The 26,263-nt window shown below is 42.3% G+C and overlaps 1 protein-coding gene across 4 annotated transcripts in view; it reads left to right on the forward strand.

The window, feature by feature from the left end:
- Positions 1-26,263, forward strand: part of UBE2E3 (ubiquitin conjugating enzyme E2 E3) — a 239,547-nt gene that overhangs the window by 70,652 nt on the left and 142,632 nt on the right. For 2 of the 4 annotated variants that reach the window (XM_075117992.1, XM_075117993.1), the window contains exon 3: positions 1,685-3,715. The exons of the other annotated variants lie outside the window; for them this stretch is intronic. In XM_075117992.1, the coding sequence (XP_074974093.1) occupies positions 1,878-3,152 (1,275 nt within the window). In that variant the 5' untranslated portion in view covers positions 1,685-1,877 and the 3' untranslated portion in view covers positions 3,153-3,715. Of the gene's footprint in view, positions 1-1,684; positions 3,716-26,263 lie in introns of those variants that run through there. 4 annotated transcript variants of the gene reach the window in all.

Raw genomic sequence — 26,263 nt, forward strand, 5'->3', positions numbered from 1 at the left:
TGGAAGACAACCACACAGTTATAATTTTATAGCTCTGAAGACTACTCAACTAGACATTTCTCAGACTTTACCTGGAAAAACGGACCAAAATAAAACGCATTTCATAAAGTAGCAACACTTAACGACTCAGAATTCAGCCAAACCATGATGGTGTAGCGTGATCGCTTTGTGAAGTGTTCACCCACACAGGTGATGTGGGGTTTTTGTCTTTTGTCATTCTCCTGTGTCAGTTTATTCAAGAGCCTGCAGTGATTGTTAACGACCCGCTTCGCCTTGAATGGTCCCTTGAAATGTGTGTTAACTACTCATGCTAAACAATCTGTTCCGCCTTGTGTTTGGCTGTGGCGCTCTGAGGTTCGGTCTACGCTACTGAGTTAGGTCAACACACAACGGCTTATGTTGATCTAACTGTGTTAGTGTCTATGCTACAACCTTGCTCCCACCAATGTAAGTGCCCCACTACATCTACATAACTACTCCACCTCCACGTGAGGCGTAAGGCTTATGTCAGTGTAGTTAGGATGACGTAGTGTCCATGTAGACACCACAGATTGCTTATATCAGCTGCTGGCTAAAATTCTTGCCAATTTCATGGCTCCTTGCTGGCTCCATAACATGGACAAGGAAGGCTGGTAGTTTCCTTGCTGTGAGCCCTGTGCCTGGCTCACCGCTTGGGTTGTCACGCTGAGGCAGGTGGGGGGCTCCAGCTAAAGCTTGGCTGCTCCCGGCTATCTGCTCCCAGCGGGCTGCTTTGACCGGGCTCCCATCTCCCTGCTGGGAGCTCTGCTTCCCCCTGGCTCCCCACTCCTAGCTGGGCTGCTGCCCAGGCTCCCTGCTCAATCTCAAAGTTGTAGTCACTCAGATTCCGTAGTCTCTCAGCTGCCACCAGAGTGTGTTCAGTACAAGAACCTATATAAAAGCTCTTGCAAAAAAAGTGAGTAAATTCAAATAATGAATAAATGCAAGGAACAAGTGAATCTGCTCACAGACATTCCATGAGCAGAAGAGGCTACATTAATTTACTAATTAATTTGTTGATAATTATTCACTCAACTCCAGTACTAATTTAACCTTTCCTCTCTACACATTGCTTTTGGTAAAATGTCAGCATTGAAATAGTGTCAACTTTGTTCTCTGTTATTATGATAAATTTAAGAGGACTTTTATTCCATTTGGAGCCCACATGTTGTTAGAGCATCCCCTCTTTATTTATTGTACAAATACTGTGAGTCTGATCATCCCCAAAACTTTCCACTGGTGCACAAGGAATTTTCTTCCTCACTCTACACCCCTTTACTGGGCCTAGGCCCAGTTCCTTTGGGATCACAGGCACTGTTCCCTGCCAGTACACCTATGGAGGCTTCGGCCCTGATCCTGGGACTCTGTCCTTTGATTTCAGTGGGCACTGGATCATGCCATACCTACGCAAGAATCAGAAGGGGCCATGGTCGAATCCTGAAGACACTTATTCATGCAAATAGCCCTTATTCATGTAAGTGGTCTCATTGAAGCTAAAAAGACTACTTGTTTAACTAAGAATATGGAAGGTTTGGGTCTATAGTGAACTCTGATATAGTGAAACTCCATGTTTAGGGAAACACAGTGAAAGCCCCGAATGGTTTCAGTGTTTGTGATAAATCTCCTCGTGAGGTTTTCCTGTTATAATCAAACTTTTTTTTTAAAGTCGTTTCCACAAGACTGATTTCACTATCCACGTAGCGTGAATTAGAGTATTAGTGTAATACCATGGAGCTGTTGCTGCAAGCGATCTCCAATGGCACAGATGGCTTCAACCTCCATGGTGAGAGAGAGTGAGCGTCCTGGCTTATGCAGATAACCTGGTCCTGACCGCGGACGACCCAGAGAACCTCCAACGTATGCTAGATGCCACCACTCGAGCTGCCGATTGGATGGGGCTCCGCTTCAATGCAAAGAAGTGCGCAGCTCTCCACATCGACGGCAGCAAAAGGGACTCAGTGCAGACGACGGGGTTCCAGATCCAGGGTGAGCCAGTCATCCCCCTGGCAGAGGGGCAGGCGTACCAGCACCTCGGCACACCGACGGGTTTCCGTGTCCGGCAGACACCCAAGGACACCATCCAGGAGATCTTGCAAGATGCCGCCAAGATCGACGCCTCCCTGCTAGCACCGTGGCAGAAGATAAATGCCCTGAACACCTTCCTGATCCCCTGCATCTCATTTGTCCTAAGGGGATCTGCTGTGGCAAAGGTACCCCTCAACAAGGTAGACAAGATCATCCAGCAGCTGGTGAAGAAGTGGCTGTTCCTTCCCCAGAGAGCCAGCAACGAGCTGGTCTACGTCGCCCACAGGCATGGTGGTGCCAATGTCCCCCGCATGGGTGACCCGCGTGACATCGCGGTGATCACCCACGCCTTCCGCCTGCTGACGTGTCCCAACTCCATGGTAAGGAACATCGCAGCAAATGCCCTCCATGATGCAACAAAGAAGCGGATTGGCAGAGCCCCCTCCAACCAAGATACCACCACCTTCCTAAGCAGTTCCCTGGATGGTGAATTCGGAATGGCCAGGTGCGACATTGCTTCACTGTGGTCCTGCGCTAGCAATGCCACGCGTCGCCTGGGGAAGCGCATCAGCTACCGCTGGGAGTGGTGCGAGGAGCGCCAGGAGCTGGGAGTCCTGGTGCCGCAGATCAGGTCTGACGACAACACCATTGTCACCCTGAGTGCCAGGGGCATGCTGGAGAGGACCCTGAAGGCAGCCATCTACTCACTGTACATGGAAACCCTGAAGTGTAAACCGGACGAGGGTAAAGCCTTCGGACTGACCAGCAAGTGGGACGCCAGCAACCACTTCCTCGCCGGGGGCGGCTTCACCCATTTGGCCGACTGGTGGTTCATCCACCGTGCCCGGCTCAACTGTGTCCCGCTCAATGGAGCCATCCGCCATGGGAACCGAGACAAGCGTTGCAGGAAGTGCGGCTACTCCAACGAGACCCTGCATCATGTCCTTTGCAGCTGCAAGCCCCACTCCAGAGCCTGGCAGCTGCACCACAACGCCATCCAGAACTGCCTGGTGAAAGCCATCGCGCCGTGCCTGGGGGAGGTCGCCGTGAACACCGCCATCCCCGGTACTGACAGCCAGTTGCGACCTGACGTGGTAGTTACCGACTAAGCCCAGAAAAAGATCATCCTCATCGACATCATGGTCTCCTTTGAGAACAGGACCCTGGCCTTCCGCAAAGCCCAAGCTCGTAAGCTGAAAAATACGCCCCCCTGGCCGACACCCTGAGAGCGAAGGGCTACGAGGTGCAGATGGATGCCCTGGTTGTCGGAGCCCTGGGCGCTTGGGACCCCTGCAACGAGCACGTGCTGCAGACCTGTGGGATCGGTCGATGCTACGCACGGTTCATGCGGTGCCTCATGGTCTCGGACACCATCAGATGGTGTAGGGACATCTACATCGAGCACATCACCGGCCACCGACAGTATCAGGAGGTATGAGCCGGTACGACATCGTGCATCAACTATGGGAAAGGTACTGAGAGACTTCTTCCATTGGACCATATACTCACTGAACATTAAATCCCACCAAATGAGGGTAAATCCGTCCTCATCATTGTATCCACTCATTATACTCCACACCTGAACATAGCCATTATATGAACAACATACCCCCATACCTCAATGTCTGTACTTTGACCCATTAAACTTTTACCCCCAATCGGGGAGATTGCAGATTATGTATTCCTTACGCCACCCGTTCCTAAACCAAATTTCACACCCCTTGATAATCTGTACCTTATTCCCTGATAACCAGAAACTTCTATGCTTAAACTCTGTACCGTTTTCTTTTTACTTCAACATCATCTTAATAAAATTATTAAATCTGATGCAGCCATTCCCTATCTGGGGAAATCTTGGCCTGGCTTGGGGATAAACTTAATGATGCAGTAGTTCTGTTCCATCTCTAATTTCTATGAGATGTCAATTCGTGGATGGCAAAGTCAAGGGTAGAGACATATGTGGAAGTAGCTAAGAGAAGTATCAGGTGCCTGAATTTTAAAAGGGTTTTGGAAGCACAGTATAAATGCAATTTATTCCTTTTGGCAAATTATAACCCTGCTTATATTAGAGGTATTACCTCAATTGCATAGCTTAAGTGGAGCTCCAGGATACAATGGACTATCAGGCTAACAGATTTTGCATAAATGATTTTTGTTTAAACTACAAGGAAAGCTGAGATGTGCAAACTAAATGAAGCAACACAGGGACCTAATTGTAAAATGTCTAAATCATGGACAACACCACCGCTAACAGCTCTTTCTGTGTACATTGCAAGAGACCTAGATTATCAAACAGTTTATTTAAAACCAGAGTTGCTGACACCAAGGTTCATTGCCTGTCAGTTCAGAGATGGAGAAACATACAGGACTGTTTTGGGGTTTTACAGTGAGATTTATTTGCTTATAGAACCTCAGCCAATGAACTTGTCAAATCAGTAAAATCAAATAAAAATCAATATAAAAACAAATCATAAAGAAAAAATGTCTATGCTGAATTATTATGGCATAAGATCCATAATGGATCATATAAAGTGAGATTTCCCTTTCTTTTACTGCTGTGGCATTAATTTCGGTCTTATGGGGCCTGGCTTGTACAGAGGATTGGTGATGAAATACAGATTGGCAATGTGGAAAGAGCTTTTAATATGTAGGTTGCCAATTAAATTGAGCCCTAGCAGTAGTGAATGAAAGTTGTTAGCGCCTGCCTCTGGTATTATATAGCAAACAGGTGGTGGTCCCAGTCCAGTTTTTACTGGATATGTTTCCACATTAAACAAACAAACAATCAAATCAACACCACAACTGAAACTAACCTGTGGGCCCAACAGAGAGACCAAGCATTGAATGGGCATAGAAACTTCCACGTGTGAGCTCTTATTCTTAGAACTGGCCCCTCTCAATCAAACTATACCATCTGAAGCAGAGGATGGTATGAAGAAGCTCATGTTGCCATGTTCAACTGATCTGGATAAATGATGAACTTCAGTCCCCAGGGCTGGTACATTCAGAAGCATTAAATTCATTTACAAAACTTAAGAATGGTGCTTGTTTCTTTTTGCCTTTTGTTAAGCAACTGTGTAATGTTTTTTGGCATTTCCTGTTCTGATGGATACACGTCCATATTGTTCTGAATATTCAGCTGTTCAATAGACTTTTTAGGAGATTACAATCAAAAAGCTATTTTCCGTGGCTGCAAGCTCCAGAGTGGCTGCACAAACAGCCATAGGAACCTTGAAAAGGTAAGCAGAGAATGTTTTAATTTAATACTTATTCCTTTAATGAGGGGGACATTTTGACCCAAGGTACGAAACAGGAATTACCAAAATGCACTTACACAACTGTGCAAGGGAACTCTACCACAATAATGAGCAACAATATTCACTGGAGTAGATACACGCAATGTATCATTCAAATAAGCACTCACACTGAGCCCTGGCAAATGGAGATACAGCAGTAATGCACTCAAGGAAACACTTAATCCCAGGAATGGAAAAATGTGATTGTTCAGGAGGGAAAAAGAGGGTCTTTTATCAGGAGACCATTGGGCTACCCAAGAACACCATACATTCACAGAAATAATGGTTCTGTCTGCAACCTCATTTTCTAGATATGCTAACACTAGACCAGTCTTGGCAGGTGCTATATCTTTTATATGTTTAAAGCTCCATAAAAATATTCACACATTAGCATTACAGTGTCAGGTATTTTTGGTACCTTTAAGGTCGCACAACACCGGGCACAGAGTAATGTCTGATCTTTGCCTGGTTTCTTATGGTCACAGACTCACTCTTAGAATAATAGTGCAAATATTTAGAAAGGGCAAAATCCTGACCCCTTGAAGTTTATGGCAAAACTCTCATTGACTTCAATGGGACAAGGAGTTGGCGCAAAGCACGCAGCCAATTTCAACCATTCAGTAGCTTGAATGATATGAAATACTTCAATCCAATCCTAAGCTGCAGTTTCATGTTGCGCACTTCCCTGTGAACACAGATGTCAGCTTATTGTGGGACGTACTCTGAGAGTTATACCTGGTGTGGCCGGAAGCAGTGGAGACACCCGTAGGGAAGGGGAAATCTCAGCTGGGAGCAGCTGAGGCAGTGTTCTATGTGCTCTCCCCTTCACCTCCAGTGGGTGGGGGCTGCTGCTTTGCTCCCCCCCATTCTCTGTGCTGATGGCTTGCGGGAGTGAGGGGGTAGGGAAGTCACATGCTGCATCTGGGGGTTCAGGTTCTAGGGCTTGTCCCACCTGTTGCTGCTGCCATTGGTTGGGGAGGGAGAGGGGGGAAATGAGATGCAGCTGTGTGACGGGTTTCCATACTCTGGGGTTTGGAGGGGAGTGATACGGTTTGCTTCCCAGGCTGGATAGCTGCTGCCAATTCTCATCTCAGCCTGACCCTTAATCTAGTATTTGGGGGGCTAGGTTGATCCCCAGTTTTGGGCTCTGGAAGGGATTTTTACCTTGGGACAAAATTAGCAAACTACTACTCTGTGGGATTTTTCACCCACCCGGGATCCAGGGGGTCTGAGGTGGGGATGCAGGGTGTTAAATTATGATGGTCACAACTTTGACAGGTTCCAGTGCAGTTTGTGGGTTACAAACAACCAGTGTGCTGCATCGGATTGATCCTGGGCACTCACATGGTATGGTGAGTGGGTATGCCTCCATACCTGGCACAGTTCATTACTCCTCTCCTACCTCTGGTGTGGAGAAAGGGAGAGGGTCAGGGGTTGGGATCTAGTCAGGGCATTTTGACAGGCTACAGGTATAGATGGGGCATGGCTCTCACACTCTCAGCTTTGTAGTACATCTGGCATTAGTGTCAGCTGAGTGCCATGCTGGAACAACCATGCTACATATTCATGCCCACAGACTATTTGAAGTATGTGCACACCAGGCATGAATAGTCTGAGAACTAGAGCTGACCAAAAAACGGATATCCCAACTCATGAAAAATGTTGCATTTTTGAACGTTTTCACCCCAAATCAGGAAGTAAAAAAAGTGAAATTTTTCACAGAAGGGATTTCCAGAAAACATCTGTCTCAGGAGAACTGAAAAAATGTTTTGCTTATCAGCTGCCTGATAGAGAAATGGAGCACTCAGCTTCCCTGCCTCCCCACACCCCCAGCCCTGCTGCAGCTCCCCACCAGCCTAGCTGCCGGAGAAGCCACCGGGCTGCAGGGGAGGCAAGAACCAACAACTCAGCCTCCCCTCACTGGAAGGCTCTTGTCAATTTTGCTTTCTCCCAGCAGGTAGAAAGAGAAATTGACAGGAGCCTCCCAAGGGTGCAGTGGGGGAGCTGTCATTTTCATGTTCCTGATAGAAAATGGAAATTTTTTGAGAAAAGGCACTTTCCTTTGGGAAACCTTTCTGATTAAAAGGAAACATTAAAAATATAGAATTCAACAGCTAAAATTACTGTTCATTAAGACACACCCTTGGACTGGAGTTTTCTTCATGTGCAAAATTCAAACAAACAATCTTAACTCTGCTTCGGTAGCGGTTAGCAAGAGAGGTACAAAGCAAACCATAAAGTGACAGAGACAAGCATTTCATAGCAAGAAAAGTTACAACGGCTGAAGCTGAGGCAGTTAAATAGCTGCTTACACAGAGAGAATAACACAGCCTCAGAGAATTATCAAACAGCAGTAGCACTAATATGGAGATTGCACACAATTTTAAACCAATTAGCATTACAATATCTTGAGTAAACCAAATCATGAAAACACCTGTCATCTCTCTAGCTAATGCTGAAGAAAAGGAAAGAAAGAGAAAAAACTAATGTAAACCTTAAATCCATCTTGTGCCCTGGGCGCAAGAGCCAGTGGGATATAGCAGCAGTAGCCTCATGGGGAAAGAAGATGGCAAGGATTAACGCCAAGGAATTTGGATCGGTCTCTGCGCTCTGTTACAAAGGCTACAGATCCCGTACAAAACGGTTTAGTGTATTGTGTATAATGTGAGCTCGACAAAGCAGCCAAAATTAGGGCTTTAAATGCCAAAATCCACAATCCTAATCCCAGGAACTGCAGAAATAATACTTGTGCATTCGAGTACTAGAAGCAATGTTCTGTACAAATCGGGGTTTTTTTTTTTTTAAATAAAATAACTGTGGGTTGGAGTCCACCCCTATTATGCAGAGCAGTGGCTCTCAACCTTTCCAGACAACTGTACCCCTTTCAGGAGTCTGATTTGTCTTGCATACCCCCAAGTTTCACCTCACTTAAACTACTTGTTTACAAAATCAGACATAAAAATACAAAAGTATCATAGCACACTATTACTAAAAATGGCTTACTTTCTCATTTTTAACATATAATTATAAAATAAATCAATTGAATATAAATATTGTAAATACATGTCAGTGTATAGTATATACAGCAGAATAAACAAGTCATTGTCTGTATGAAATTATAGTTTGTACTGACTTCACTAGTGCTTTTTATGTAGCCTGTTGTAAAACTAGGCAAATATCTAAATGAGTTGACATACCCTCTGCAAGACCTCTGCGTACCCCGTACCCTGAGGGATACATATACCCCTGGTTGAGAACCATTGATGCAGAGAACTATGAAGTGAGATTAGGCAGGAACTGAAAAGTTATTTTGGTGTTTACAAAGTAGTGTACTAACAGAACCCAGAAATGTGTCTGCAATCCCCACAATAATGCATCAGAGAAGACTTTTTGTTGAAACCAAAATTTTGATTTCCCCCCCCCCTTTCTCCATTTTCCTTTTCACCAGTGACAGCAATAAAGTGATTCTCCTTCTCCCCTTTCTTTTGCTACTCTAACTTCTCAAAAATACCTCAATTTTGGAAAAGCTACACAGCGGTAAAAGGAAACACTATCTTTGTCAGTCTGTAGCTTTTCCAAACAGGAGACATTTTTGAAAATTGAGAGAAAGAGAGAGAGAGAAAGGTGATGGCAAGGGGCTGAATGGAATGATGGACTTAAATAACCCTGGACATTATTCCTTTTATTGCATTTATTAGCAAAAATGAAACATAAAAAAAGTTTTAAAAGGGGAGAGAAAGATAAAAACAAATCCAAAAAGATTTAGAAAACTTTACCGTTTGCAAAAACACCAAAATGAAACAAACAAAAAATAAATTAAAATTTCTATTTAGTTTTGAAATCTTCCATAAAAATGTTGCTGAAATTGAAATTTTCCTGAGGAAAAAAAAATAGTTTTCAATGAAACCCCACTTTTTTCAAGGAAACTTTTTGTCAAAATTTTTTGATCAGCTCTAATAATAGTACACCACAGAAAAATTAATCTTGGATGCAGATTCAAAAGTAAAGTAATATATACCCTTGTAAAGGACAGAACAATTATAGAACACTAACAAAAGAGAAATCTTTCCACATATAGTGTTACAGAAAGGCTAATAATTTTACAGCTTTTCAACTATTAGAAATCTTTCAAAACTTCAAATTTAAGAAAAACGTTAAATCTGCTACCAGTTTAACCAATCAACAGACTATTAATAATATGAACATGCCACAAAGGTAAGTTTAACCCCTTCCCTTCTGAAATGGAAATATAAAATTCCCTAAGTTAAGTATAGCTTAAGTTTTATTTCAGGAAATATTGGGCCAGATTCTGCTATAAATTACATAGTGAAGCAACTCCAGATTTCTACTGGAGTAACAGGGAGCCAAACCTGTCCCATTCTGTCTAAACGCAAGACAAAGTAGCTATATTTCTTTCTGGATATTGTTTTAACTGGGATCTTCAAAATAGCACAATTATCATTCTCATAAAACAATACAGCTTGCTTTCATTTTTAGAAAAAAAACACAAAAGACTTGTACATTGGGAACCAAGAAAAAATGAAGAACTATTTGCCTGCTATCTGCTAATAATCTGGGAATTCATACTCCCAGTAGTTTTGCTCAACAAATACAGCACTAATTATTTGTTTGCATTTTGAAACCCTTCCGTTTCCTCATATAAATTTAATTTCAGAACACCGTTTCATGCTTCATTATCCCTGAATGGGAGTGGTCTGTGACCTTTTGATTCATTTGGGAATGTTGTGTTGTGTAGGTAAGAGCAAGAGCCTAAGCAGTTAGGTCATGGAGTTACTAATTTTCAAAATATCATAAAAAATAGTTTCAGGAAGAACAATTGTATCAGTGGATATGAAAATAAAGCCTCACACAAAAACAGCTTTGCAATGGTGGTGGAGGAAGAGCTAAAAATGGCAATTTAAAATGCGTAGAGATACTCATAAGCAAGTTTGTTGTTCTCTAAACTATCAGGTGAAAAACTGGAATACTATCTGCATAGAGGACCATTTTGCTTTGCCAAGGGCTAGTCCCCACCATTCTGTCTAGAAGTTGTGATTATGGTACTTGTATTGTAGCAAGGTCATTCTTCCTACCAGAAACGTGTTCCACTAGATATTCTAGTTCAATGTCTTTAAATGTATTTAAAAGTGCCCAATCCTGCAAAGTCCTCCTCCCCATTGGGGTTGATGGGTCTCTGTGTGGGCTCAAGCACCCCTCTGCATGGAGCACTGTGCAGGACAGTGGCCAAAGATAGGTACTCCGCTATTTACTGACTAGAATCAACAATAATGAAATAAAGTACCCCCCCACCCCAAAAATCGTACGGGATTTCTAGTCTCTTCCAGTGGGAACTATATACACATAGCAGGCCAACTTTTGGTCAGCGCTGTTCATAGGCACGTAATAGAAAACCAGGAACAGTGGCAAGGAGCAGAAATAGGATACTTCTAAGCTGGTTCCTGTGGAATATTGTGAGGAGGCCAGTCTACAGGTCCACTATGGCAGGAGCCAAAGAGGGACATCATTTAGGAATTAGGAGTATAGCCCACATATTTTTGTATCCAATCGAGTCAATGTGCTTCACACACATTATTCCCAGTAGAAAGACAGTGCCTGAGGGTGCCATGCCAAGGGCTGTTCTTGGGGAGAATATTGGTGCATATTAATGGTTTCTCTGCAGTGCATAGATATAAGAGTTTGGTGGGCCATGAGAGCTGCTCTCAAGTGCCAGCAAGAATTAGACACACAGAGTTGGAAATATAACCTCTTCATTATTGTGAATGTTCTTTAGAAGTGCCATTCTGTTTATTCAGGATCACTATAATAAAGGATATCTTAAGTATATGTAAGTGAGCACCTGTTTTACATTTAATAAAATAGCTAGTGTGTGTTTAACTGAATATGGATTATTTAAAAAGCTGTAATATTCTTAAGATGGTACACATGATTGATGCATTTGTATTGTCACAGGCATAGTTCTTGGTTTTTATATAAGAAGATAGGGTAAGAATCATAGTTCTACTCTAAGCTTTTTTTTGATTCCAAGAATGTGTCAATTGTAATGGGGAGCTCCTACTTTCTCTGAGAGTCTAGAACTCCCTGTAGCAAAGGCATGGTCCATTCATATATTAGGAAGGGTAATGTCAACTTTGACCTTGGGCCCATGTCTTTTGGGACATGCGGTAAAGTAACTTGTGGCCATTTTGTTGCAAGCATTGTTTTTAAATTGTTTTCTTGAAGAATTTTTAAAGCGTTATACTGACAAGAAACCTAGTCTGTTTGCAGCCAATTTTTCACTGCAATGGAGAGGAAGATGTTAATTTGATGTAGGAGGTATTACAGGTTGTCTCCTAGATAGAGTATTGAGGTGTCCAGCTATGGAAGATCTCTTCCGCTGACCTTATCTCCTGTTACAGGTCACATGAGCGCTGGCAAAAGCCTGGGTCTAGCAGTATGCCCTAGACTGCTGTAAAATATACTTCTACCTAAGAAGCATGTTCTTCTGTATTTTAGCTATATTTCCTTCAATTTTAATCAGTCAAGTAATTTTATTAATTATTCTCCCACCCTGGTTCTTTCATGTGACAATCTGAGTCTGACTGCTCATGGCTACATTTACTTAAGTGCTTGCATCAATATTTCTAGGAAGGTATGAATAAGAAATGGCATTTTCATTGTTTTTTTTTCATTTTTCCTGCTCTCCTTTGTCAGTTTCTGTCTTTCCATAGTTTTCCCCTGCTTGCACAAGTGGCCTCTTTATAAATGACATCTAAACATTGATATCCCCAAGTGGCCATTCTCTTTCCCTCTGCACTGACCTTTCTGCAGCAGCTGGTGCAAATGAATCTGCAAGATCGATGTAAAAGGCAGCCAGGCTATGTATTTGTCATTCTGCCAGATGGCACTGAGGACTGCTGGGGGGAAGGGGGGAGGGGAGGGGGTTGAAACACTGAAAATCCAATTCAGACTTCAAGGTGCTTTTAAATGTTGGGGAGTCAAAGTGGAGAGGTTGCTTTTGTTTTGCCTGGACTTTTCCACTTGGAGCCGCTAAAATAGATTCACACAGTCAGAAGTTATTTCAATAGTTGTTTCTTATTCTCTTGCACTAGACTCTGTCCCTCTTCTCCACAGGCTCAGGAATTGATCTTCCTATACTTTCCCTGTCCCTATTGCAATTTAGACAGTAGCAGATTGTTGAGGAGATGGGTAGACAATGTGAGGAATGTGTGTGTTGTGAAATATAAAGGTATTGGTAGCCACCCTCAACCCTTCTCCATATTTAAACTCCTTTTATCTATACAACGACTCTTGGAGTTTCTGCTAGTATTTTTGAGAGAAGGATGAATTCTTTATGCTATTCAGTCATAATTTGCATCGCTATAGTACTGTCCATTCAAGGATCTGGAACATTTTCCAGACATTAATCCTCACAGCTTGAGCTGGGTGGGAAACCATTTGCTGCTCAAGCAAAACTTTTCACAATTTCAGAATTTTTCCTGTTCTGCATCAGGACAAAACCAAGACCTCTCAAAGTTTTTCTAATGTGGCCACAATCTCCCCATCACTATAGTTACTGAAAGGTATTATGCTAAGTCAGCATCTTTGTCTTAGTGGACTAAATACTTGAGAGATAAACTAACATATAAACAGGAAGGAAGGATGGTTTTGTCGTAAAAGCCCTGGAGTAGAATGCAAGAGTCCTGGTTCTTCCATATACTACCTGCATGAAACTGGGCAAGTCACTTGGTCTCTGTCTCACTTGTCCAACTGTAAAATGGAATTAAAGATAGTTCTGTACTTCAGAGGGATACTGGGAGAATAAATGCATTAACTTTTGTGAGGCACTCTGATACTATGGTCAGGGTGCCATACAAGTACCTAAGATACCCTAAGACAGTGGTACTCAGACCTCAGTGATTCAGGAGCCAAATTAGCTATCATTACCCTAAAGAGCCACAGTAGTGTGAATTCATTGTGTCCTTTACTATAGTCTTATATATTCATATTTAAACAATATGACAGGAAATATTTCATTTTTAATATATTATTCTTACAGAAAAATTACTGACCAAGTTCAATTATTTTATCAACTACAATTTGTTAATAACCAGTCAGGATACTTTTACTATGTTAAAACATTGTGTGATTTAATTATTAATATCATTAAAACCGCAAAAAAGCTACAGGAGACGCATTAAAGAGCCACTTGTGGCTTGTGAGCCTCAATCTAAGTATCACTGCCCTAAGATATAGCTGTCTGTGTACATCTATGCTACGAGCTATGTACACATACTAATGCTAGTGCTCATCTGAGCTAGCATGCTAAAAATAGTAGCATAGCCGGGGTAGCATGGGCAGCAGCAGCAGCATGGGCTAGCTGCCCCAAGTATGTACCCACCGGGCTCAAGTAGGAAAGCATGGGCTAGCCATCCCCCATGCAAACCCACACTAATATTTTTAGCATACTATTTCAGAGCATTTCTACACAAGCTGGGAATCACACCTTTCGCTCATAAGGTAGATGTAGCCTTAGTGTACGTGAAGACAGACTGAGTTAAGAAACGCTTTCGGAAATAATGACATCCTGTCCTGCCTGGCACACAAACATTACTGCACTGACAGACGCTGCCAAAGAAGATACATGGGCTATTAAGACTTGGCAAAAGAGTCCATGACACTCAATTTTCAAAAGCCAGAATAATCCAAAATGAAATTTGGCTAGATAGCTAAGTAACCAAACTTATTTTGCATAAAAGTGCTAGGGCATCTTTAACAATCACTGTTAGTCAGGACCTCAAATTTTTTATTAAAAAATAAATGAAATGCCCAGAAAGCTGCAATAAGCCATACTCCAAACTTTATATTGCAACTTCCTCAACAGGTTGGCTATAAATGGTCCATTTCAAAACATTTAATGTGGTGATTTGTTTCCCAATGACGTTCCATAACAACTTTAAACACATTAATATCTTAAAGTGTTCTCATTCTTTTCAATTTTATGTCTAAGCACAGACATTTTTGATTGTTTAATAGACAGAAATTTAAATTTTACAAGCAGAAAACAAAGGTAGACTCTTGCACAATGACCGCATGGTGAGGTTGGACAGTCTCGTCCAGCAATAGTAAAGAGTTCAGGAATACACAACTACCAGCCTATAGTATGGGTCTCCTCTTGTAAATCTTTATGTAGCTGAATGCAGTGAGACTGCTTGTGTGAATATGGACTACTCTCATTTAAGTTTGCAGAATCAGAACATCTGTGTAGAGTTCCAAACACCATCATGATCACAGAAATAGATTTATTTTTCAAGCTGATTTAGATAATTTCTAGTTAAAATATGGTTGAGATGTTAAACCAGGACGTTGCAGTGGGAAAAGGGTTGGAATCTGGGGGGAGCGTGGGAGCAGGGATAAGGGAAAGCCAAGAGAGAACATAGGGGGGAAATCAAAGCAGTATCTTAGATGTCTGTATACTATTGCAAGAAGCATGGGGAATAAGCAGAAAGAACTTGAAATCCTAGTTAATAAACACAACTATAACACAGTTGGCATCACAGCTTGGTGGGGAAATACGCATGACTGGAATATTGGTATATAAGGGTACAGCTTGCTCAGGAAGGACAGACAGGGACAAAAAGAGAGGAGGTGTTGCCTTATATATTAAAAGTGTGTACACTTGGACTGAGGTTGAGATGGCAATAGGAGACAGACTTATTGAAAGTTTCTGATAAGCATAAAGGGGTAAAAAAAAAAACGAGTGATGCTCTGGTAGGGGTCTACTACAGACCACATAACTAGGAAGAAGAGGTGGAAGAGTCTGTTTTAAACAACTAACAAAATCATGCAAAGCACAGGACTTGGTGGTGATGGGGGACTTCAGCTACCTAGACATCTGTTCGGAAAAATAACACAGCAGGGCACAGATTATCCAACAAGTTCTTGGAATGTATTGGAGACTATGCTTTATTTCAGAAGGTGGAGAAAGCTACTAGGGGAGAGGTTATTCTAGATATGATTTTGACAAATAGGGAGAAACTGGCTGAGAATCTGAAAAGGGAAGGCAGCTTGGGTGAAAGTGATCATGAAATGGTAGAGTTCATGATTCTAAGGAATGGTATGAGCCATTAGTGATTATCTTTGAAAACTCATGGAAGACAGGTGAGAGAAAAATATAGTGCCAATTTATAAAAAGGGAACCACCACCACCTAGGGAATTACAAATCAGTCAGCCTAACTTCAGTACCCAGAAAGATAATGGAGCAAATAATCAATTTGCAAACACCTAGAAGATAACGAGGTGATAAGTAACCGTCAGCATGGATTTGTCAAGAACAAATCATGTATAACCAACCTAATAGCTTTCTTTGACAGGGTAACAAGCCTTGTGGATAGGGGGGGAAGTGGTAGATGTGGTATATCTTTACTTTAGTAAGGCTTTTGATGTCTCCTATGACCTTCTTATAAAGAGAGAAGGGAAATACAACCTAGACGGAGCTACTGTAAGGTGGGTGCAAAATGGTTGGAAAACTGTTCCAACAGAATAGTTATCAGAGGTTCACGGTCAAGCTGGAAGGGCATATCGAGAGGGGTCCCACAGGGATCAGTTCTGGGTCCGGTTCCATTCAATATCTTCATCAATGATTTAGATAATGGTATATACTTATAAAATCTGTGGACAATACCACACTGGAAAGGGTTACAAGTGCTATGGAGCACAGGATTAAAATTCAAAATGATCTGGACGCACTGGCGAAATGGTCTGAAGTAAATAGGATTAAATTCAATAAGGACAAATGCCAAGTACTCCACTTAGGAAGAAACAATCAGTTACACAAATACAAAATGGGAGACGACTGCCTGGGAAGGAGTACTGCAAAATTTTCCAGAAGCACCATACCTACCTACTCCTCCAAAAATAATTAACTTTTTAAAAAATTCACAGAAAAAGAAAGGTCCAATCCACCTAAAGCAAAACAATCTCACTTTTGGTTTCAGCATTATCATCTCACTGTTTCTATTATCTGCCTTACTGACAACCTCCTCTTTCTGCACTTAACAGGGAGTCATTTGAAAAGGCAACTTGACTGACAGTTGTTTAATAATGTAGATCAAGAAGGAGGCCAAGTAGAGGCCTTTCTGTAATCAGGGGCCCTGATTAAGTCTGACAGCCCAATGCTCTCCGGAGGCTGGACTAAGTGGAAAATTATTCCCCTGAATGCTGGCCTTGATATAAACTTCTGCACCCTTTCACAATCCCTAAATGTATACTTCTAAAATATTCAAGCAGATGAGAAATTTTCATAAAAAAACCTATTTTAAATGTTTGAATTTTAGATGTGCCAGATTGGAAACAGATTGCCATAGCAGAACCCCCTTGGTGCTCTAGAATATCCTTACAGTGGAGAGAGAGCAAAGGGCATTTTAATAAAGAGAGAATTCAGAATGGATTTCACTTGCAGTGAGCAGAGCTGTGTGCAGCCCTTCGCCTTCCCCACGCAGAGCCCCACTGCCATCTGCAGCATTAGGCTGCTAGAGTTTATCTGGACTTCTGGTTACATATGTTTCCGAACTGGTACAAAGGTCTGCTCACAAGCAGCTCTTTACAGTCAGAGCCTTGGGATGAAATCCTGGCCCCACTGAAGTCAATGGGAATTTTGTCATCGACTTCAGTGGGGCGAGGGTTTCGCCCTTTGTTTATAATCTCCATTTAAGAATACATGGTTTGGGTGGTTTGTTTATTTTGTAGCTAAATGTTGATGATTTTATTTCAGGGACATGCACATATTTAGAATCGCATGTGTGCTATTTCTAGTCTGTATTAATTAGGACCTTGTGAGTGGAAGCTGGTAAAAGAAGGATGAGATGAAAGTACCTTGTTTGCTAGAACATGCAATTAAAAAGGCTTTTTAAAGATTTGCTCTTGTAGATCAAGCACTTTTGCCAACCAATTTTCTTCCACAGCAAACAAATCACCGTTACTGAAGTCTCCAGCTTGCTTCCAGTCAGGCTAGGTTGCTCTGCTCCCCTCCCATTTTTCTTCATTTGCTTGTGCTGGTTATTGGTTGACGGTGGCAAATGCCTAAGAAATACCAGTTCTATGCATGGTGATATTCTAGCCCCGATCACTGATGTCTTAAAGGCCACAGGAGTGTCATGAAATGGACAGATTCCACTGAGTAAGGACAGCAGCATCTGGCTTAGCCCCCCACTGTACAGACAGCTTCACAAGTACAGGTAGCTCTCTGGACTGAGAAGTTCTATGAGCATACAATGAGTGGAGGGCCAGTCATCTGGTTCTTCCAATTTCAGCTTTTTCAGGGTTATTGTCTGTTGCAACTCAGTGTCATTCTCCTTTCACAAAATAAACACTGTTTATTAGATTTACATGTCATTCCCATTATTCTCCAAACATTCTGCTTACCATACATTAACCCACTGCAGATACTGGAGCCAGATTCACTACCGGCTGAGTTTATAACTGTAATGCAGTCAATACATACAAGTGAATCTGGCCCAGGATGCACATTCACATGGAGGGGAAAAAAAAAAAATCTATATGCCCCTTTTAGACAGATGCAACGTAGCGAATGTAAATCAAGGGCTTTCCCAGCAACCTCCCCATTCCAACCCTAACACACACAATTTCGTGGATCAACATAGTTTTCAATTTGATGTTCAGATTCTCATCCACATCCATTTGATGTTCATGAAGTGAAGATATGAGTCCTGGCAGGTTTGGATGGGAAGGGGTACTATGAGAAGGGGTTTCAGAAAGACAGGACTAGGACTTTGGCCTGGAAAGAGGGAAGAGCAACTCTAGCCTAATTATTTAAGAAGGATCTGATGGGGAGAGCAGAAGGGGCAGACAGGAAAGGAAATTCACTCTAAGAGGAAGAAAGGGAAGAATACGTTGCATGAGGAGTGCTCAACTGAGATAAACAGGACAATTCAACCGTAAGAAAAAAAAGCCAAGAGAACAAGAGTAGAACACACAGAGTAAAGGAATGAGCAAGAAAATGGAAGGAAGCCAAGCCAAAGCACTATACACACACACTTCTATTTGCAGTGCTTATTCCAATCTCTAGACTCCTTACATTACATACACGTGCACAATAACTTCCAAAATGTCACAGACAACAACATACTTCAGGTATCAGTAATTAGGTCATCAATCACCAGAATGTGCAACAAAAATAATAAACCAGCCCACCAAACTGTACAGGTCTAACTAACTCAGTGTCCACAGCACCCAACCCAGAAACCCATATTTTCCCAAAAGCTTTTGAAAAATGATCAACTTCACAAACATACCCAGGAGGTCAACAGATCCAGGCACTGGTAGATGAAAGAGAAGCATCTATTTTATCATGGAGGGAAAGTATGATTATTTGGGTTGCTCTGGAGATCACTAGATGGTACTAGAGCATGTTTGTGCATTACTATTCTAACTTGGCTACATGGAGGACAAGCCAATTTAGTTGGCTCGATTAGATGTTCTTGGGACAAAGGAGATCTCAGCTATGAAGTGTTGCTGTGCCCTAAATAACACTTTGATTGATGGGGTACACCTGTCCCTACATGCCTGGTAGTACGGTGAGTGTACCATGAGCTCACAGGCAAGCTCTGTAGATGCTTTAAGTGCAAGGCTCAACAGGGTCTTTACTAGGACTGCCAGAAATAAATGGTGCAAATACCCGAGGCACAGCTTAAACAATTGTTCCTAACCCAGTCATTGAGGGAAGTCTGGGACAGGGATAAAAAGATAAGAGCCTTGTGACTCCACACATCAGCTTCTTGCCTGCAGGCTGCAGCCCTGTGTACTCCTACTGCTGGCCCCCTGCCAACAACAGGGAGAGTGTGTCCCTGTCTAGCTCGGAGGCCTGCAGACTCAGCTCTCCAGGCCCCAGCTCCAGCTCAAACGCTGCCTGCTATCCATTCTTCCCTCTGCAGACATCTCTCAGGCCAGGGCCTCCTCTCATGAGTACTTAAACAGTTTCCATCCTTTCTGTAGTTGCTATGATCAGCTAGTGGAGGGCCCACTGCAGCTAGTGCATTAGTTAGAGCAATCCTGAAGCTGCTTTAATTTCTGCCAGAAGCTGGCCAGGCCCCTGAATAGAAAAGCACAAAGATAGCTAATGGAGAACTTGGAGGGAAATCTTCTATCATTTCTATAAAGTTAAGCAAGTAAACTCTCAACTTTATAGAGTACATTTCCAGACCTTGATTCTTGAGACATTCCATACATACAGCTGTAGGGTTCAGCCTAGGGTTGCCAAGTGTCCCATTTTTGACTGGAATGCCCAGTTGAAGAGAGATCCTAGTGGCTCTGGTCAGCACCACCAACCAGGCCATTAAAAGTCCAGTCGGCAGCGCAGCAAGATTAAGGCAGGCTCCCTACCTGCCACATGGCTCCCAGAAGCAGTGGCATGTTCCCCCCTCCAGCTCCTATGCATAGGGGCAGCCAGGGGGTTCCGCACGCTGCCCCCACCCCAAGTGCTGGCTCTGCAGCTCCCATCAGCGGGGAACTGTGGCCAGTGGGGCAGCACACAGAGCCACCTGGCCACACCTCCACGTAGGAGATGGAGTGGGGACATGCTGCTGCTTCCGGAAGCTGCTTGAGCTAAGCATCGCCTGGAACCTGCATCCCCCCCCCGCCCCCCCCGCATCCCAATCCCCTGCCCCAGCCCTGATCCCCATCCTGCCCTGCAAACCCCTCAATCCCAGCCCGGAGCACACTCCTGCACACCAAACCCCTCATCCCCAGCCTGACCCCAGAGCCTGCACCCCCAGCCGGAGCCCTCACACCACCCTCCTGCTCCAGCCCGGAACCCCCTCCCACACCCTGAACCACTCATTTCTGGCCCCATCCCAAAGCCCTCACCCCCAGCCAGAGCCCTCACCCCCTCCTGAACCCCAACCCCCTGAACCAGCCTGGAGAAAATGAGCTAGTGAGTTAGGGTGGGGAGAGTGAGCTATGGGGGTGGGGGTGGGGAATGGAGTGAGCAAGGGCGGGGCCTCGAAGGAGAGCAGGAAAGGGGGCGGGGCAAAGGTATTCAGTTTTGTGCGAGTCGAAAGTTAGCAACCTAGTTCAGTCCCATCAGTAAAAATTACATTCTGACTGTCCAAGTGTCTCTATAACAGGCAGACAAGGTGGGTGAGGTAATATCTTTTACTGGACTGACTTCTGATGGTGAGAAAGACATGCTTTTGAGTGACAGAGAGCTCTTCTTCAGCTCTGTGTAGCTTGAAAACTGGGTTTCTCTTATCATTAGAAATTTGGTCCAATAAAAAAATATTACCTCACCCACCTTGTCTCTCTAATATCCTCCTGACCAACACAGCTACAACTACACTGTCTGTAAGAGGCAGCAAGTTTCCCTGATCACTCTTCAATGGATAACTTCCTTCAACAAATAGATCTCCTGTTCCCTAACTCCAGAATGAATGCAAATATATTGTATTAAACTGCTGAGCAGGACTGTATTTCTAATTTCTATGTTAGAATCATAGCCACATTACTCCCTTCTCCTGCATGTACACTCCTGCTTTATTGTCTATGAACACTCTGGAAACCTGGGCAAAAATCTGGAGGACAGATCTGTGCATTTTTACTAGAATGTAAATTATTTGCAGACCCGGCAACATCACACAGAGCCTGGAAAAACTTACAAGAGTTGGTTTCTATCATTTATTGAGCAGTGTAAATTAAAAAACACTCTACTATTGCTTATGTGCAAGGGCACCAACTGATTGTCTGAGCTGGAGGAAAGCGGGGCTGCACATCAGATGGCTCAATCTAGCAAAAGCCACAAGATGTATTTTATTACTGAAACTGGGGAAATTGCACACAGATTGGACCACATTCAAGCCACTTGGAGGAGAGAAGAGCACAGCAGGGATTGTGAATTATAAGTTACATTCACTCTCCCTTTCAAAACCACTGAAAATCCAGCCAAGCAAGGGAACTCCTGGGGATAGCCATTAAATGTGGGTATATGGGCCCTAACAGAGGCAGTGTACAGACTCATGAGGCAGGGACAGGAGAATAAAGTCCCAGCAACAGCTCTTTTCACACCCCCTTTCATGTGGGCTTGCTTTATTTCCAAAACACAAACCCAAACCCACAACAAATCAACTCAAACTACCCGAGGCCATTTCAGCTTCAGCCAGGTGGGAGGACACCTTTTCCAAGGGGAGCCCTGGATACTAAGGAACCCCCTGCACACACACACCAGGGTTTCCCTGCTCTTGGATCTCTCCTATCTGCTACCCTTGCTGAAGAGACAAGAAGCCTTATATTCATGCTTGCTCCTAGTCATGTGCCTGTGACTACAGCTACCCGTTTTAAAAGGCCCAAGGGCTATAAAGGTGCACTTGGATTTTCACAAGCACTCCAAGACCCTGTGCCATACTACAGCAGGGCATTATGATCCTTAGACACCTGTACTTCTAACCAATATCCTTCCCACCCTGTCGTTGCGCTAATTCAGCGTTTCTCAACTGGTGGGTCACAAAAGGCAATCGGAGGGGAGGATCACGAGATATTGAAAATTTTATTACAATCTAATCAAAGAAAATCTTGCTTCCCCTACTCCCTGTACATCCTTACCCTTCAAGATCAAATATTTTCTGCCAACCTCTCGAAATATGCATCAACATAAATTATATAAGCTTATCATTGTTATCATTGATATTGTCCTAGTCTCACTTTTACATTGAATGTAAAGTGAGGGTTATAAAAAAATTTTTACTTCAAATAAGGGGCCACCAACTTGAAATGGTGCTCTAATTTATGCCAGGGCCAAAGTAATCATCCCCTGTTCAGGGATCCTGTTTGAACTTCTTTAAAGGCATACTAAATCCTTGTCAGCATAACCACATACCCAGTGATGTTTATAAATCACCAACTCGGTCACCTGAATCAATTATTTATCGGAACCCAACTGGATCCGGGAACCAAAGTGTCTGGGTTTCTCTTGGGATGGGGCAAGTGTATTTATAGCTGCTTCGCAGCACAGGAGTTTAATTACACTCTCTCTTAAAGGGGACCCACGAAGGATTTTTTTTTTTAAACAAATGCTCATGCCCTTTCTGCTTCTTTTCCTGATCCATGATGAGAGCCTGAAATGTTGGGGTATCAAAAACAAAGTTTTAAATGGTGGGACTAAAAATCCTGCCGTCCCAATTGTTCAGTTCTGTCTCTTGCCCCTTGGACTGTCACCATTTCACTAGCTCTCCTGTCATCAGCCTAGACCACCTCAATTTCTAAACTAAAAAAAAAAAAAAAAAAAGGGGGGGGGGGAGCCCTCACCCTACACCTTTTATATACACATCATAAACACACAAAAGGGCACCAGTCCATTTCATTTTCATTGCAGGCTATCTTTAAACACAAGAGCTCAAGAATTTGCTGCTAAAAGCCCAAGTGCATAGGCATCTATTGTCCTCATCAACAGCTAACACAGATTGGTGGCTGTAAACCTCATTTGTGGCTTCTCATCTCAGATAGTTCGGTACAGTAATTAGGTTTGTATTTTTTCCACACTTTTGCCACAGTGCTTTAGGTGTTAATAATGGAAGTGCTGGAAATACACCATTGCTATATATGTTTAACACTATTTATTTAGGAAGTTTTAATAAGTTTACAAATCCTTGCCCTGTAAATATCAGAAACAAAACAATCACAACAGTTAGCTTTTGTTTAAAGAGACATGATGCAATATAGTCAGATCTTTCTGCTTAAGAGGGTGACACCATATTACAGAGTGAGCATCATTACAATACCTGTGTCTTTTCTAATGATTTTATTCAACTGAGTGAAATCTCTATGTGCACGTATTTAACTGACCAGGTATGTCTATCAAATGTTAACATTTAAAAAAAAATTGGATAGGTGTGTGGGGTTTTCTTTTTTTTGGGGGGGGCAGGTGAATGCAGTTTTGTCTGAGTACCTAATAAAAGGTAACCAAATATCTAAGTATCTATGGGTCCTGTGTCTATTTTGCTGGGTACATAATTGCTGTGTTAATTTTTCCATAAACACAACTTCCCATATTTTTTGAACCATCCCTCAGTGGTTGAAGTATTTTTCCTTTTTCCAATGAGAGCCTACCACTAGCCAAGCAGTTACTAGCTAGTGAGAGATTCATTCTTCGTTTCCTTTTGTGTGACCATTTCCACCAGGAGGCCCTAGGAGGATTGCCAAAATATCCTTTGGTAATAAGTATCCAATAATTTGTGATATTTGGTTACATCCCAATACTCTCTAATGACTGGACATGTCCACTATGTACGCATCAAATCTCCTCTTTCGCCACAATTTCTCCAACATTTATTCCCATTCAGTCTCTATTTAATTTTTAGCCTCACTGGTATGAGGTACCATTGAGACAGTATCTTAAAGAAAATTTCTTTTATTGTGCTATAGACTGAGGTTGCCGGTCCTCTTTTCCAGATAAGAACCCATTTGTTTATCCACATCCTCTTCCCTGTATGTCATACATGGGCACTTTTGTGTTAAGAAAACTGCCTGCAAAGATCGAGGCAAGTTAGTTAACTTTTTCTGTTTCTTAATTGACCAGACACCGTCGCTTCTATTAAAATTAACCTGTTTTACACACAGAAGTTGAGAAACATGTGCCTGACTTGAAAGTACTGGTATTCGGTGAGAGCAGGCCAATTAAAGTTAGTTTTGATCTCTAAATAAGAAAAACAACATTGCTTTACTGAATATCTGGCCAACCATGTATATTCCAAGGCTCTCCTAATCTTTGAAACTCTCTGGTTCACAATTTAGGTTAAGACCTGGGTTATTTGCAATGGCTGTCATCAGTGAGACAAAAGAACTGATTTCATCTCTAATTCTATCCCAAACCCACAGAGCAGCCTTTGCGAAAGAATGTGTACACGTTTCTGGCAGGCCTGATTTTTTATTAATCTATGGCAGCCTAGCACTGTTTACACTGCCATGGTTTTCTTGTTCAATAAAGATCCAGTGTTTGGTCCCCCATCTACCACTGCTGCTTTGAGCTGGTTGGCATGATAGTACCATAGAATATCTGGAAGTTAGTCCACCCCTGTTTAATGGGTCTGTACAAAGTATTTGCTCTCACTCTTGGTCTTTTCTAATTCCATATAATTTCTAACAGCAGCTTCTGTGTTCATGCTAGGGGTTTTCTGGGATAATCACAGAATGATTGTGAAATAAGAAAGAGCATTGGCAGAATTTTCATTTTGACCGAGTCTATTTTCTCTACTAAGACATTGCATTTTCCCCCAGCACTACAGGTCTTTTTCATTTGCTGAAGTAGTGGTTTGACATTTAAACCAGAGAGCTTTTCTAGGTTGTTTGAGATTTGAATTCCCAGGTATCTTATAGAATTTGTTGCCCAGTTGAACCCAAATGTTTTCTGGAGGAATGACTTTTCAGAGTTTGGAAAATTTATAGCTAACTTTTCACAATTTACTTTAAATCCGGACACTTTCCCAAAGTCCTGGATTTCTTTAGGGAAATATTTGATTTAGATAAAAATAATACATTGTCTGCATAGAATGCTTTTTTCTGATGTGTTCCCACAAATTTTATTCTTGTGATGGATCCACTGTTCCTTATCCTCTGTGCAAAAGGCTCCATGGCTGGTGCAAAAAAAATAAAGGTGACAATGGACATCTCTGCCTAGTCCCTCAGTGTAATTCAAATAGGGGGGATTTAACCACGTTAATTTACACAGCTACTTTTGGGCTAGTGTAAAGAGCAATTCTCTATTTAACTAAAATAGAGGGATGGGACTTGAAACTGAAAGTTCCATTCTAGTCTACCAAAGGCTTTCTCTGTGTCTAGTGAGAACAAGAGAAGTTGATTTTTTTTTAATCTGGAATTGTGGCTAATTCCAAGTACTTTCCAAATATAGCCTGACACTTGTCTATCTTTAATTAATCTACTTTGATCTGTATTTACATAAGCTGAGAGCATGGACTTTTGCAATTGGCTCACTCATATTTTTGCTAAAATCTTTATGTCATGATTCAACAGAGATATAGGCTTATAGGAACTGCATAAGGTTAGGTCTTTCCCAGCTTCAGGAGAACAACAGTAGTAGCGACTTTCATAGTTTGTGGAAGTTCTTCCCCTAACAGCGTGGCACTGAAGGTACCTCTCAAAGGGTCCACTGATACCTTGTAAAATTCAGCTGGAAAACCATCAGGTTCAACAGTTTTACCACTTCTCATACTTGCTATTGCCTCTAGGATTTCTTCTTCTGTTGTTTCTTTATCTAAAGTTTCTTTGTCAATTTCCCTTATCTTTGGCAAGCCTGCTACTTCCAGATATTTTTGAATAACTTCAGAGCTTGAAGCATCTGAGATATGGAGGTTCTTAAAATAAGCAGCAAAAGTAGCACACATTCCTGATCGTTCTTAATTGGTGGAATAATACATTACTCTTGAATCCCTTTAATCTTTTCAGCCAATAGCCTATCACTTTTATTTCTTTTTCATTAGATATCTGCTTTGAATACCAAAGGGATTTTTCAGCAGTATTATCATAGTGTTTGCAAAGCAAGCATTCTACGGGCTAAAATATTTTGGTCTGAGTGGTGTTAAAATTAAATGTAGTCCACTCTATCCTTGCTTCATCTGAAGTCATCCACACTCATATACCTGAACACTATACCTACCCAGTAGATTTCATTGAATCTATTTGTTTCTTTTATTTTACCCTTTTGCCAGTTAGGACCTCAACTCTCCACGAGTCAAAAGCATCATGATGCCCATTCTATTCTGTAGGCGACTATTGTGTGAAGAATCACACAACATGAATGACAAAATCTTAACTCCTCACTGAAAACTGGACTTTGTTAATTGAGGTGGACCTCAACTGCAAAACATGGATCCAAATTTTCAACCTGTTCACTCCCAGTGCTAGG

Source organism: Caretta caretta, chromosome 11, assembly GCF_965140235.1.
Source record: "Caretta caretta isolate rCarCar2 chromosome 11, rCarCar1.hap1, whole genome shotgun sequence".
Lineage (NCBI taxonomy): Eukaryota > Metazoa > Chordata > Testudines > Cheloniidae > Caretta > Caretta caretta.